Genomic DNA, 16,156 nt, shown 5'->3' with positions numbered 1-16,156 from the left:
ATCGTCTTTGCTGTCCTGTTTGGTCTTGTAAATATTAATTTTGTCTGGTTGTACATGTGGTTTTCAGTGGTCCCAAGGTTAATTACTGTATTTTGTTTATAAAGTTCTCATAGAAGGTGAGGCACATTGTGGAGGACTTACAAAAAGCTCAGTCCTGGTTTAGGCCCGCAGACTTGCAATCAAACTTGATGAGCATTAGTGAAAAAATAATCTCCAGTTCTTTATAGATTTGGCTCACGACCTTTCTGCCGGAGTCTTCTGTTTCAGGAAGTATTTGGAACATAGCTCTTTTGCGCCTTTTCTTCTTTGTTGATGGAAGTGAGGAGTACCTGATCTTGTCTCCTGAGAATGCTCGGGACAGCCCCAGCACGATCCTTTAGGAAATGTTTCTGGAGGGCTTTGTGTGCTGGACCCTGCGGGGCCCTGGAGAAGACCAGGTCCCGCCTTCGCAAGGCTTCCGGTGCAGTGAGAGGTGAGCAGGACACATCCGCGGGGTACAGAGCAGAGAGCCATAACCACACCGGGAAGGCTCAGAGGGCCTCTGAGGGTCTTTTGGAGGAGACGACCCTGGTCAGTACACCCTGAAGAAGACTGGGAGCGGGGGGGTGGCGGGCGGTGTTGACCTGCCCCTGAAAGATGTCTGTGCTTTTGACAGGCAGACATGGAGGGTGGGGAAGAAAATGGGAAGAACATTCCAGGTGGAAAGGGCAGTGTGAGCAAATGTTAAAAAAAAAAACAAAAAATTAAGGTGCTAAAAAACTAGGTTTCTGGGCTTCCCTGGTGGCGCAGTGGTTGAGAATCTGCCTGCTAATGCAGGGGACACGGGTTCGAGCCCTGGTCTGGGAAGATCCCACATGCCGCGGAGCAGCTGGGCCCGTGAGCCACAATTGCTGAGCCTGCGCATCTGGAGCCTGTGCCCCGCGACGGGAGGGGCCACGATGGAGAAAGGCCCGCGCACCGCGATGAAGAGCGGTCCCCGCACCGCGATGAAGAGTGGCCCCCGCTTGCCGCAACTGGAGAAAGCCCTCGCACGAACCGAAGACCCAACACAGCCAAAAATAAATAAATAAATAAATAAATAAGAAAATCCTTAAAAAAAAAAAAAAAAAAAAAACTAGGTTTCTGAACTTGCCAATCTGAAAAAATGAGATTCCCATACCACCTTCTTCTTCCCATATCATTTTTACTTTTGATTACTTGATACCTTTTAAATAGATTAACTTTTTTCCTTAATATATTTTCTTCGAAAAGGAAACTTTCTGACTTCTTTAATGATTAATTATGTACGGGTTTTCTAATAGACATTGTAATGCAGAGCTACTAATGTGAAAAACAGTGTTCACCTGGGGACAGCCCAAGGCTCAGCTGGTAGACACCATCTTACACACTTTGGTGAACTCTGTATTCTGCTAATGAGACTCGACTGGTTTGCCTGGAACATAACGCACACAAGAACAGTAGGAGAAGCAGAGCAGTAACATCGGGATTGTGGCACCAGAGTTTCAAACTTGCGTTCTAGAACCTGGCTTTCTGGGTTCATAGCCTGCTTCTGCCATTTCCTGGCTGTGTGACTTCTGCCATGTTGCTTAATGTCTCTGTGCCTCAGTTTTTGCATGTAAATTGGGGTAATAGTGTCCTCCTCATTGAGTTATTGTGAGGATTGAGATAATATCTATGGATTACTCCCTGTAGGGTTTGGCATGTAGTAAGCACTCACTAGAGTGTCCGTGTCCGTGTGTTTAAGAAGGAAGCATTTTCCTCTAACCAACCTGCCTATTTCCCCCACTTCCCCCCAAGCCCCCGTCTGTATTCAGATCTTTGGTGCTTAGTGTAAAGAAATTAGCACCTCCCGCCCTGTTACTTTCTTTTCCTTACTGTGTTTTTCTTTATAGCCTAGCTAGCTAACAGGTTTCTGAGCCACCTTTCCGTGGAATTATTAAGGGGCCGATTCATAAAGAACAGGATGGAGCAGTAATTCCGCTTGACCTGGAGTGTGGTGTGGAGAATCTCACTGCTCCTCAGTTTGACTGGGTTTTGTTATGGAGAGATTTTTTTTTTTCTCTCATTGTGTGTATATTTAAGTCTTACCTTTGAAATGTTACTTACATGCAGAGTTATTAGGCTTTAACCTGAGAGCCATTGTATATTTCAAAAACACACACAGTGCATGACTACTAGATAGCCACTGTGTGGAATTAGTCTTTCATTATGAAACCTCAAAAAAGGGACTGTTTGCAGATTAAATGTCAGCCCTTCTCCAAGATGTTTTGGTTTTGCTTGTGAAGCAGAAGTTTGTAGACAAATAGCTGACCCCTTTTAAAGGAAATGTAAAAGAATAAAACTGTCTTAAGGCAACTCTCCTGGAGTCAAGAGATCCGGGTACTCGCTGATGCTGGTTTCCTCCTTCACGGTCCCTTTTCTGTGTGGCCATCCATCTCTGCTTGTGGCAGCTTTGCTGTGTGCAGCTTGCGTGTATCACGGCCAAGCTAATGGTAGGGCTGTATAAAATAAGTCAGAAAGTGAATGGTAGCCCTGTTACTCTCTCCTGTTGCCCTTTTTCCTGGACCACAGTTTGTTTTATTTTATGGTTCCTCTTTTGCACAGTTGATCATAAGCTGAATGCCCCGTCACGGTTAAGGTGGCAAGGGAAGGGGCCCTTTAGGCTTCTCCATTGCAGTTCGTGTGGCACGTGACATACTCATTTTAGGAATCCAGAGCAGTGCTCACCAGTAGCACTTTCTGTGATGATGGAAATATTCCCTAGGTTACTCCTGTAACTGTTGACATGTAACATGTATTATTGACATGTAACTTGGAGTGTGGCTAGTGTAACTGAGGGACTCCATTTTTAATTTTTTTAAATTTAATGTAAGTAGCCACATGTGGCCAGTGGCCACTATATGGGATGACACAGATCTAGAGGCTGGAAAGAACTCTGGGCCATATAGACCAGTGCTATAACCCTCCTTTTTATTTAACTGTGCATATTTCCACAGTCTTGATGTCTGGCTCAGGGATGTGGGCAAGAGATGGCATAGGTCTTTGAAAAGTACTGTAATGATAGGATGAGAAAGAAAGCGGACCCTCAGTTAAAGGGTGTCTGTCTGTGGCTAAGACAAGCCCTCTCTTCTCCCCAACACTGTCAGATTTTAGAACGAAGTACATGTGGCATTTGGGCTAATCCTTCCAGAAATCCATGTACCAGCCAGCTGTAATTCTACTCCTTTCTTTCCCACTCGAGAAAGCTTACTGAAATGCAAATGAGTGGCAGACATGTTAGAGGGATAACCTTGAATCTGCTCTGTTTACCAGTAACTAATTGACAGTCTCATGTACTTTTAACTGTTACTGGGAACACATTATTTGGGACGCATCTCACAATCGATTATAAACGCTACTGTCTTGACACTTCAGTTGAAAAGGATAGATGGATTAGAGCGTTGGCAGCGGTATGTGTGTGTTGGGTGAGGTATATGTGCATGGGGGGGTGTTTGTATGCGTATATATATGTATATGTAGGTATGTGTTGAATCTGGGGTTTCCTTGGGCAAGTTATGATTGATAAACGCTGATTGAGGCCATCACTGAGTCTTTTCAGTCATTCATCCAATATGTATTGAGTGCCTACTGTATGCTTAGATGTTGTCAATACAGTAGTGAAAAAAGTCTTCAGGTCCTTGCCTGTATGGAGCTTTCATTCTCGGTAGGGGTTGAGAGGGGTACAAATAAAAAATATAAATAACATCAGGTAGTAAGAAGTGCTTTAAAGACACACTAAAGCAGGATGAAAGGCTAGGGACAGATGGGGGGGGCTTCTTTAGGTGGGGAGCGGGGAGGCTTGTGTGAGAGGCAGGGGCTTCTTGCAGGGAGCTATCGGGCAGAGCCTTCCCTACAGAGAAACGGCGAGAAATCCAACCTAAGAGTCCTTTGAAGGCATTCTGCTACAGTTGTTGCTGTTAGTATCTTTTACTGTCAAAGGAAGATACTCCGCATCTGTAATTTATATTGACTTCCTAGTGTTCTCTTCCCCATGAATATGACAGGGCCTGGACCCTGTCTCTTGCAGTGACTTCCCTTGTTGGACATTTACAGCCCAAATCAGGTTGTAAATTGCCACCTGCGGCCTACCTCCTTCCTGCCACGGCGATGTCCTGGGCGGTGAGCCATTGGTGGCCCCTGCCCTCCTCAGCCCGGCGTTCCAACCGCAGCCCACCCTGGCTGCCTTTCCCATCTGTCGCCCTGTGTGCACCCTCCTGTAGGCAGACTAGTCAGTCTTCTGTCGACTTGGATCCCACATTTCCCTCTTGCTGATGCTGTGCCTCTTCTGAGACATCCTTTCTCCTCACTTTTTCCCAGATCCTCCCTATCCCAAGAGGCCCACCTGCCCTCACCTCTTCTGGGACGCTTTCGCACGTCACCTGCTTGTGACTGGACCCCTTGTTTCCTGATTCATAGTTAAGTACCGTTTGTATTACATCACAAGTAATGCCCCGATGTTTGTTGAATCGGTAATAAATATGATCAGGCCTGTTCCACAGTGTAAGAAACATTTTATTCCTCCAACTTCTTGGGCTCAAGAACTCTTTGTGGTGTTAGGTTTAAGAAAAAGGAATAACTTTATTTTAAAACTGTGTAAAACCTGTGTGTACACACACACATCCCAACTCTGGTTTCTTTTGAAGAAATTTTACCTTTACTTGCTCTCTTTGGATTGTCTCCATTTCTTTCTGGCAGTGTTTTCAATTTTCTACTTCTCCCGAGGATTGAATGTGTGGTTAGGGTAACGTGGGGTTCTGGGAACCTGCCTTGTCGACAGTTGGTGGAGCGGAAATTAAGTATCAGCTGCTGAGTGCTCGAATTGCTGCGTTTCTTTCTCAGCCCTTTCTCGTTGTAAGGTCCTGTCCAGGTCTCAACGTTCTGTGACTGTGTATATTTTCCTGGTTGGGCCGGCCTAGCTCTCTGCTGGACCCTGGACCGGGTCTCACTAACTTGTCACCGAGAAGTGCAGGAGCAGTGAAGCATCGACGCTGGTGGTCTTCCAGCCCCTTGCACAATGTCTCCCCTCATGGGGCTCTAGAATCACCACCTTGCTGCCGTTCTGGCTCCAGAGATGAGCACATGCACACAGCATCTCATCTCAGGAATACTGAAGTTTCTCCTTGATTTTTCCCACAGTCTGCAGAGCCTGACTTAGGGCCGCATCAGGATTAAGTAAGATTACCAGCATCTTCTTTCCATCTCTCCTGTGTATCTTGTATGAATGTGTCCTAATAACTATTGATATCAAGCTCATCCCTCAAGAAGCCAAGACCGACCTTTAGTGTCCTGCTGAGGCTGCAGTTTTATGATGTGTTTTCCTTGCAAGTAAAATCAATTGAGATAAATCTCGGTAACTTTTTCTGCACAGTGAGATGGTTAGGCCCTGCTGCCATGGTAGGTTCCTCCCTCTACAGGACACGCTCTTGTGTCCCATGCAAGGTTGTTGCACCAGAATTGATTGGTGATCCACTACTCTTAAAGGTTATGCTTAATCACATTTCAGGGAGATTGAAGAAGAAGATACCAAACTGCCCAGGTACCAGAGTTGACCCTGTGCTCTCCTTTGGTGTTGTTTGCTTTTAACAGCACATCTCTAATTAACTAAGCAGTTACACCAATGCTTAAAGGGCAGAAACCCAGTGTGCATGTTTTAGCCTGAAAATTAGTCACAGCTAATTGGCTGTGATTTAGGAACGGTCTGCTTTGCTTCTGGAAATTGTAACGTGAGTGATGAGACCCCAGCATGCTGCCAATCCCTGCTCCCCTCCCCCGTAACCAGGGTGTCGGATGAAGGACAGACCGTGGCCACAGAGTGGGCTGGCTTCTCCATGTGGTTGAAGGGCCAGGATGACGGGCCCAGAGGGGTTCTGCTGTTGGCCTTTCATGTTAAGCCCGGTACAGTAGAACAGATGGAGGGAAGGGGCCTGCTTGACAGTTTGGAAGGTGGGGACCTTTAAGTTAGGAGGAATCAAAAGAACAGTTTAGTTATTAATGGCGTCTGTGTGACAGCTTGACATTCTGTAATTGTCCATAGAGACCAAGCTACTTTGGAATGGTGTTCTTGCAAATGTGTCATATTAAAAATTTTTTTCCTAATAAGGAGGACTGTTCTGATTTGAGTAGTTCTGAATAATTTCACATTACTTATTAACCATCAGCAGTAGGAATATTTTTCCTTGCCAAGTGTTTGACTGGAGGGTTAGAAACAAGAGTAATTGAGATTCCTGCATTCAAGAAACATTTTTTTCAATCCTGAGAGAATAATTTTGGTTGGAAAATCTGTAATGTGACTTAGTATCTTGAGAGATCATGTTGAGAGTGCAAGATAGGGAAAATTTGGGGGGAGGCAGGAAGTAGTTAATTATTATTTTCAAAGTAATATGTGCTTATTTTCCTAATCTGAAAAACAGAGAAGCAGAAAGAAGAAAAAAAGTCATCTATAATCCCTTTACTTAGTTTAGCACCTTTAACACTTTAATATTCTTTCCTTCTAGTCTTTTTTCCTAGGTAATTGTTTTTGTGTTTAGCCTTGTTGTGTTCATTCTTCATATACAATCAAAACTACCCCCACCCCGTTTCCCATTATATCCCAAGAATTTTTTTTAATGATATTGTAACATTATTCTGTAGTATTCAGAAAATTTAAATTTTAAAAACTATAATATTCTGTTCAGGACATGTACCATAGTTTCCCATACTATTTCCCTATTAGATTGGACATTTAGTTTACCACTGTTACAAATATTGATGGGATAAACATCTTCATGCACAAAGTTTTATCTTTGCTTAGGAGTACTTTCTAAGAATAGAGCCCCTGAAGTATGTTTATTGGGTCAAAGGGTATGGATTTTTTTATTTTTCAGGATTTGGACAGGCTTTATTATAAAACCATAGGTTACCAGTTAAACTACTGCAAAGGTGCCAAGTGGTCTAAGATATGTGTGTGTGTGTGTTTCTGTTCTTCACTTCTGAAAATTCCATTTAGCTCTTCTTTGTATCTGCTCTTTCTTTGTTGAGACTTTCTATTTTTCTGTTCATTTCAAGAGTGTTTGCCCTTACGGGTTGGAGCATTTTTATAATAGCCATTTAATGCCTTTGGCAGAAAATTCCAACATCTCTGTCATCTTGTAGTGGTATGTTTACCTTACCTATTTGAGTTGAAATTTTCCTTATCATTTATATGCCAAGTAATGTTGGATTGTATCCTAGACATTTTCATTATTATGTTAGGAAACTGTTTAAATTCTGTGGAGAGTATGGATATTTTTGTTTTAGCAGGCAGTCGACCCTGTTGGGTTTTAGACTGCGGGTTCAGATCAGCCTTCAGTGGGTTGTGGTTTCAGTGTTTTTTTTTCAAAGGCTTTGCGTGGCTCTTCCAGTCTGTTTCATGTTTATGCCACTCAGTGTTTGTGACTTGGTGATCCTCTATCCCGTAGTCGAGTTGTTAAGTAAGAATGTATTTTATGCTCTCCAGGGGCAAACCCATGCTTGTACAGGAGTTCATAAACAACTTTAGGAGTTTGCTTCCCCAGGCACACCTTTTTCTGCCATCTGTCTTACTTTCTGGTTCTGTGGGCCTCTCCTTTCTGGTCCGTGGCTAGAAAGCTGGGGCTTTATTTGCCCTGCCCTGCTATGTATTTCTCACTATTGCATTTGGGACAAAGTAATGGGAGGGCAGAGAGAGAATAAAAGGGTGGGGGCATGTTCCTCCACTCCCTTTGGTCTACAGCTCTTCTGATTGAAAGGAAATTTACCTCCCCTCAAAATTTTAGGCCATTTTGGTTTCCCATTGCAGCTGCTAATGCTGTTGTCACTGCCACTGCTACGATTGCTGAGGAGCTGGGACATGAGAGAATGGAGAGAAGAAAAAAACCCAACAGGTGGCGATTTTGCCCACTCTCTCTGACCTAGGTGACCCTTTTCCCACTCTTTGAGCCAGAACTAGAGATGCATACTTCCAGTTTGGGGCAGCACTGAGTTCAGGCTGGGGGATACTAGAGGATAAACAGATGGTTCGCTCATCCCTGGTTCAGTGGTACTTTGCATTCTGGTCTTCTTCCTCAATTCATCTGCTACTGTTGACTTCTCAGACTCCTCAGGTAACTGCCCCATACGTGCTGTCCAGGTTTTATAGCTGCAGTCAGTGGGGAGGCAGGGTGGAGAATGCTGACTCTTACCTGGGTCTGATATGAGGTATGGATTTTTAAAACCACTCTTGGTACATATTACCAACTGGCTCTCCAAAATGACTATACCACTTGACAATCCATGGCAATATCAGTTGGCCCATTTCAGTGTGTGAAAAGATGAGTATTGGAAAAAATTGTCAAAATAAGACAAAAATATTCCCATCTTTACTTAGTTGATAGGTGAACCACAGCAGCTTACTGTGTTCGTTTATTTCCTTAATTAGTAGTGAGATTGAACTTTCACCTCTATATTATTTCCTAGATGTATTTCTTTTCTTCTCTTTATTTGTCAATTCAGATTGTTGCCTATTAATTTGCTAAGTTTAGACATATAAATGTATTTATATCAGGATCAGGTTTGGCTGTAGATGCCATAGTCCTTTCAAAATATTCCAGGGTTGATAACGGGAGCTCCGTATTGTCAGGGACCAAGGTTCTGTTTATCTTCTTGCTTTGCCATGCATAGCTTTCATTCCCAAGTTGTCCGGTATGGCTGCTGGAGCTCCAGCCATCATCACATTCTCATTCCTAGCAGCAACCTGGAAGAAGGAGTGAAGAAGAAAGAGCAGAGGGCAGTCATCATGAGCTGTTAAGGTTTCGCAGAACCTGCCAGAACATTTTGTTTGTTGGTCAGAACTTAGACACTTGGCTCTACCTAGATGCAAGGATTGCTGAGAAATATAGTCTTTTGGCTGGGCAGCAGTGGCTCCTGTTTAAAAACTTGGGCTTCTGTTTCTAAGAAAGTAAAGGAGAATGGATATTGACAAGCAGTTGGAAGTGGCTGCCACAGTATTGCTTTCTGTGGAATTATAATATCTGTTTGTTGTAAAACAAACAAGCACAGAGGTCTAAAAAGTAAAAAGTGAATGGCTAGGGTGGGGTTCCCTCCCACCCTTTTCCCCCTACCACTCAGATGTAACCACTTTTTTTTTTTTTTTTAATATAACCACTATTAACAGCTTGATGAATAGTTCTCTAGGACCTTTCCCTGTGTGTGTGTGTGTGTGTGTGTGTGTGTGTGTGTGTGTGTAATTAACAACAACAAAAGTGGATCTTACTGAACATCTTATAATTCTCTTTCATTCAGTAATATATCATATAGATCATATGTATGTACACCATACATATGCTATTCCACTATATGGATATAGCCACTATATTTTACTTTCTCATATTGATAGACAGGTTGCCTAGTTATTTTATACTTAAAAATACGCTGCAGGGAATATTCTTGAACACATATCTTGGCATACTTGGTGCAAATATTTTTCATTGTTTTTCTTTAACATTATTACTATTAAGGTTTTTTGCTTTTGTATATATTCTTCCCAATTTGTTGCTTGCCTTAGATTTTGTTATATATATGTTTCTTTAACCCACAGAAGTTTTAAAGTATTTATTTAGTCAAATCTGTTGGTCTTTTTCCTTTTGTCTCATGTCTCTTTTAAACAAAGAAAGTAGTTGTGAGATGGTCACATCTTGTTTTTCCCATATTTTTCTGTGACTTGATTTCATACTTTTAACTCTAATCGATCTAAAATTACTTTTGGTGTGTGGCGTGAGATAACACTTTCGATTAAAACCTTTCCGTTTTTAATGCATTTCCACTGAATTTGATTAAAACCTTTGCCTGTTTTTAATGCATTTCCACTGGATTAAATAAATTTTATTTTTGCCTTGTTAATGGCAGGCTCCTTGTTAAATGAAGACTGACCAGAAACGAAACAAATTAAATGAGTGTCTTCATTTTGACTCAGTTCTACAGGTAATTTTCCAACCATGGACTTTGTGGGTAAAATGTGCACTGTTTTTGATCATTTAAGCAGATACAGGATTGTCCTTCAGATGTGAGGTCAGCAGATCCAACTGCAAAGCAGATAATTAGAAGCAACGTTAGCTTGCAAACTAAAAATGCGGTGCAGTGGGCAGACAGGCTGCCAATAGACCAGCCACCCTGGGGATGGGAGGAAGCCTGCCTCATCGTCCCGCCTCTCTCATCGCCCCTGAGGACAGGCCTCCTGGGCACCAGCCCCTTCTCCCTCCAGGGTTTCTGATGAAAGACCCCTGAAGAAGTGGCGGCCGTGAGAAATAGGAGTAATAATAAAAAGAGCATTCGTTGTGCACCTGTAAACTCTCAGACACTGTGCGAGGTGCTTTATGTTATTTCTCAACCTAGAAGCAACTCTGACATATGCATTGTTGTCCCTCTTTCATGGCGGAGAAAACTAAGCCTGGAGAACTAGTGACCTGTGCCAGGCCCGCAGCTGCCGAGCCTGGAGCCAAGCCTCAGGCTCCCCTTTCCTTCTTCTCCCTCCTTCCCTTCTCCTGGCTCTCTGTCCACCCTTTGTCCTTTTTTTCTTTTTTCCTTTCAGTAAACTCATGAGTCACTTAAAAAATTACATTTTAAATGATGAAAGTTACAGGTTTATTACAGAAATTTGGAAATTATAGCAATTATGAGGAAGAAAATAAGTCCCAGCTGACACCCTGGACCACAGTGTGTGCAGATGCCATTTCCCGTGATTTTTGTCAATACCGGATATTAACGGAAGAAGAGCTCTGCCAGCTCCCCAGGAGGAAGTGGTATTTGTGTGTCTTCGTTTGCACTTTGCTCGTTCATGCTTTGGCCCCTCTTTCGGTTGGATGGTTTCTCATTTATCTTATTGATATCTGTCCACTGTGCTGTCGAACGTTGGTTCTCTCACACCAAGACTCTTTTTCCTGAATCATAAATTACGGTATTGACCATTAGAATTCCTTTTTAAATCTGTTAACTTAAATTTTAATCGAAGTCATCGTTTACTGTTTTCTGATAGAATATATTTTCATTTGCTCTCCACATTAGGGTAATCAGAAGAGTTTTTTCTTTTTGAAATTATGCCAGATTTTATATGTAAAATATGAAGCTATTCATACTGAAATACATAAATAATAAGAAAGTGAATACTTGTGTACCTACTCCTAGTTTAAGAAACCAAGCCAGGGGACAGTTCCTGTCCAGGTGCTTGAGCCCCTCCCCCTCCAGCTCCCCCAGCGTACCCCACCATGCAGTGTTCCTGATTTTGAGTTTATTATTTCCTGAAGGCAGACATTTTTACCTACTACCCCCACCCCCTTTTTTTAAAGATGGTAGATGGGAAAATGGAGCCTTAAAGGTTAAACGAGTTGCCCAGAGTCTGGCAGTAAAAATAACTGTGATACTAGCACCTAAATCTTGAGCTTCTGGTAGATTGTTATTTTTCCTTTCTCTTTTGAAACACTGTACTATCTGCTCATTTTCTTGGGAGTATGATGTCCTCCTCATCCTCCTAAATTTAATTGTATAGATTTCTGAAGAGTACATTCAAGTTGTTTGGAGGTAGTGCTTTTATTACTGAGAGTTTTATATTTGCCTACTTCAGATGATACTAGAAAACTTACCTTGCCCCTCACAAAGTAACCTGATGGCCCCCCTAATTTGTTCCCATATCTAGGCTTGGTCGAGGTAATGTCCACACGATTGATGGGAACAGTCAATGCTGTGGTTCCAAGTGAATAAGCATATCTTGGAAGATACTTAGCGAGCCTTTCAAAAATCAAATGCTGGGGATTTTCCACTGGATCTAGTTCAGGTTTTGTTAATTTTTACAACTCACTTCAACATTCGGGTCACAGATGTGGACTGAAAGTGGAGCCCAGTGAGATGAGACCTGTCTTGCAGTACTGCCGGCTGCAGCCGAGTCCACCCCCAGATCGAAGATTCCAGGAGCAGAATTGCTTAGCTCTCATCTTGGCTTTTGCTTCAGTGAGGACTCAGAGCAAAGGCAGATTGTAGCCACTGGGCTCTGGATACTGGAGGGGCGGGAATCCCAGGGCTCTTCAAAGGCTCTTAAGCGGCTGCTGGGCAGCATGGTACCGTGGTTACAAGCGCAGTCTCTGGAGTCAGACACATATTTTGGCTTTCCCACTCTTAGCTGTGTGACCTTGGGCAAGTGACTTTACCTCTCTGAGTCCGATTTTCTCAGCTGTGAAATGGGGACAACATTAGTACACATACTCTCGGGCATAAGGAGTTTAAACAAGGTATAAAAAGGGTATAGGTGAGTTCGTTTGTGTAATACTCTCCTCTCAGTGCCAGGCACACAGCATGCACTAAGAATCGTAGCTGCCAGTCACGATTGCCAGTGTCACCGTCATTGCTGTCTTTAAGCCAGTCTCCCGTTTTGTGGAGGAAGAAGTCGAGTCCCAGATGTCATGGGCACTCAGAGGCCGAGCTGAGGGAAGAATCGCAGTCTCTGAGCTCCCCGCACAGTGCCCTCTCACCCCGCCACCCGCCTCTCCGCGCCAACATCTGCGCCATTTGCTTCTCACCTTCGCTGGCTCTCAGCGGTGGTGTTCTTGCCTCCTCTCTTGAGCCGGCAGATCCTAACAACAGATGGTGCTGTTTTGAATTAAAACAATTTAACTCAAGATCCATCAACTGCCAACATCAAACACCCTTAAAAGAAGGAAAGAAACTCATTATCAAGAGTATTTAAGCAAAGTAGGTATTTAATCTATCTTAATCATTTGCATTCTTGAGAAGAAGAAAGTCAGTGGCAGCTGCCATCATAGGCCAGACCCCATGCATGTGCTTGCACGTAATTGCTTCAGACTGAATTCTCCCCCAGCCCCGCCTTTTCTTCTTGCCACACAGTACTAATTTGGACTTCGGGCCTAAGTTTTTAAGCCACACGATATTTAAAAATTTAAAAACATAATTTTTTTTTTTTTTTTTTTTTTTTGGTCCGCAGCTGCTGTGGCCGCACGTTTTTCAGTAGCAGGGGGTCAGCTCACAGCTAGAGCTCTGTCAACACGCACAGGAGCACTGCAGGCCGGCCAGCTCCACGAGGGGAGCCCGCAGCCCCGGGCGGGGAGGGGCGCGGGTGAGCTCTGTGGGCATCGTACAGCCACTCGCCTGCACAAGGCTGGATTCTCAGAAGTTCAGTGTCCATTCGGTGCCGCTCCCGTACGCTTTCCGTACCTTGTTCTTTCCAAAGCTTAGTGTCCACGCAGTTGCTCCTCGCCTCCGAGTCACCAGGCTGATGGTGAAAGACAGAGGATGTGAGAACAGGGAGTGCCGTCTGTGTGCTCAGTTCGACCCACTCAAGCCTGGCTCCCGCGTGACTGTGTCTGTGCTGCTTTCTCCTCGTCGCCACGCTCCTCTCCCCTCTGTCAGCATCTCCTCCTCTGCATCCTTCCGGCCTCCACTGGCGGCCCAGGTCAGGCCCTGAGGGGTGCTGATGTTGGCGGCCCTCTCTTGACCTGCCTTTTGTTCTTTTTGTGTTTCCCCTCTCTGCCCCTCTGCTTCAGCTTGATTTTGTTCTCCCTCTTTCCTCCTTTTTATCCTTCTTTGCTGCCCATGGTTTGGTCATGTGAGTAATGCGGTCCCTGCCTTGCACTGCTCCACTGATAAATCGTGAGCGGCACCCCCCGGAGTCATGCTGGAACCTCCGTGGCCCTGGATCCTGGCCGCGGGTGCAGCCTGGCTCTTTGGAGCGAGGCTGCAGATCCCTTCCCTCACCCAGTCTCAGCACGAGACAAAATGACTAAGGTAGGCATCCGTTATCTCTGAAATTAGCAAAACAAGGGGGAAAATTAAAATGTTGCTGGACCTTCCTAGCACATCCTGAAGTGTGTGCTGGTGTGTGAGTGAGTGTGGAGCGGAGTGCACGTGCCTGGGACGTGCCAGCGGGAAGAAGTGAAAACCTGCTGAGTAAGTGTAATACCTGTCGCCTCTCATACTTCTTATTGGGGCCTTCGTGTCCTTGATCCAGATGTATCTCAGTGGGCTAAAAGGTCTGGGTGTAGTTAAGCCCTGCCGTCTGTCCCCGTCAGGACACGGCTAAAAGTAAACATGCTGCCTTAGTATTTGTTTGCCGCGTCACACTTTTGCCCAGCGTATAGATTTGCAGCCTTATTTATAGCTTTCTCGTGACATTCACATGGGCAGGCTCCCGTCAGGTGACACCTTGTCTGTGTGTGGAGTCACCTCGGCTCACTCAGCCCCTTTCCTCGTTGCCCCGCCACTCCATCCCCCCTGTTACATGTTTGTGTTTTATAAATGACTGTTCTTAAGTCACCTGCCACGCAGTCTCTTACCTCGTGTAGTAGCTTCACCTATTCTCCCATAGGGAAATAAAGCAAAAAGGTGGCGACACTTGCTATTCATCTTTTAATAATTCAGTTCCCCGCCTCAGGGAAGAGAGTGAGGCTCCCACGGCTTGAAAGGCCTGGTTTTGTTTAGTGTCGACTGGCCCGTGTGTCAGGACTGGTGCTGAGCACGACGCGCTGCAGTCTCACAAGGAATCAATTCCTGTCTGACAGCATCTTGAAAAGTGACGTGTAATGGTTGATAACGGTGTGGTACTGTGAGTGAGATTTATCCTATCAGAAAGTGTTTGTGAGGGGGGAGTACGTGTTGTCTGTTTTCTCTTTATCAAGTTGTCCTGCTTTTGTATTGATACTTTTCCCCCTTCTCTGGTCTTAGGAAACAGGCAAACAAAAAAATCTGAAACACACAATCATGACATTTCAGAGCCAGAAGAGAGGCCATAGGTAATACCTTTCATAAGGGATGGACCTGCGGTCACAGAGGTGAAGGGTGTCCCCTGTGAAACCGCTTCGAGGTGGGACCCAGTGTTGTGTGTCATAGTGTCCCCTGGCCCACACGGGGCGTGATTCTGCTCCGGTGGACACCCGCCCCCTGGCTCCTTTTCCTCATCCTTGGGCAGTGGTGTCCTCATTCACTCTCCAGGTGGACTCGCTTGAAGGAGGCCTCCCTCCTAAGCTGACATGGACCCGGCGTGGCCTCTGACATCAGACAACCTGGGGGGGCGGTTCAGCTCAGTGTCTGCACCCGTGAGGCCCCGCCTCCTTCTCCTCCCTCGGTGTGGCGGCCTGGGGCCCATCCGCGGACTGCACTGTGGCAGCCAGTAATGACAGTGGCTGACGTTTACTGAGCACTGGCACGTGCCAGGCAGTGGGCGAGGTTTTGTCGCGAATTCACACGTTTAATCCCCACAGCAGCCCTAAGGCATATGGACAGTTATTATTATCATTCTCATTTCAGGGGGCTGAGAGCTTATCTTCCACGGCGGGGTGGTGGTGAAGTCTGGCCCCAGAGCCGTGCCCTCTGCCGGCCCCTGAGCCCTCCTGCCTGTCAGCAAAGCACCTGACCCAGTGCACTCACGCGGTAAATGACAGGTTTGATGAGAAAGTTAAAGCATTTGAACATCAAATCTACTAATAGTTCTGTTCGTGTTCTTACTTTTTTTTGAAGCCTGAGAAGTTCTTCTCCCATCTGAAAATCATTAACTCTTTATTCTGTGGGGAATTATTTTGGTCTATGGCATTCTTTGCAATTTAGAAGTCCAAGTTGAAAGTAAAAGGACCAAAATATTACCACTTAAATCTGAAGCCCTTGTTAAACCAGGTTGCCATTCATGCTCTTGTTCTGGGCCTGCCCTGGACTTGGTGACTCTTCCCTGCTTCTGTAGCCTGGTCTTGACCAGCAATCAGGGTGTCCTTTAGTGAGGAAAGTCCAGGCATGTCACTCCTCTGCTTCAAGCCCTGCAGTGCCTCCCATCTGTCCCAGAGTAAAGGCCGCCATGCTTTCGGTGGCCTTCCACACCCCGTGAGATCTGCCCACCAGCCCTCCCAGCTCTGTGCTTCTCCTCTCTCCTTTGCCGTCTCTGCTCCGGCCAGTAGCCTCCTTCCTGATTCCGAGACATCCAAGGTGTGCTCCCATCTCCACCTCAGGGCCTCTGGGCTGACCGCTCTTCCTCTGAATAGCCACATGTCTGTATCCTCATCTTCAAATCTTTACTCAAGATTCATCTTCTCAGTAAGCACCGTATTTAACATTGCAGCACCCTTGCTTCCAGCCTCCCTAGCCTGCACATGTTAAG

The 16,156-nt window shown here is 45.1% G+C and overlaps 1 protein-coding gene across 3 annotated transcripts in view; it reads left to right on the top strand.

Annotated features, from left to right (window-relative positions):
- The window catches only part of MED27 (mediator complex subunit 27), a 205,634-nt gene that overhangs the window by 25,307 nt on the left and 164,171 nt on the right, over positions 1-16,156 (top strand). The window contains exon 3 of one of the 3 annotated variants that reach the window (XM_007194468.3): positions 4,357-4,459. The exons of the other annotated variants lie outside the window; for them this stretch is intronic. Coding sequence (XP_007194530.1) covers positions 4,357-4,428 — 72 coding nt within the window. The 3' untranslated portion in view covers positions 4,429-4,459. Of the gene's footprint in view, positions 1-4,356; positions 4,460-16,156 lie in introns of those variants that run through there. 3 annotated transcript variants of the gene reach the window in all.

This window comes from Balaenoptera acutorostrata, chromosome 6 (genome assembly GCF_949987535.1).
Source record: "Balaenoptera acutorostrata chromosome 6, mBalAcu1.1, whole genome shotgun sequence".
NCBI lineage: Eukaryota > Metazoa > Chordata > Mammalia > Artiodactyla > Balaenopteridae > Balaenoptera > Balaenoptera acutorostrata.
The sequence above is the reverse complement of the archived record's forward strand: the minus strand, read 5'-3'. Positions and strand labels throughout refer to the sequence as shown.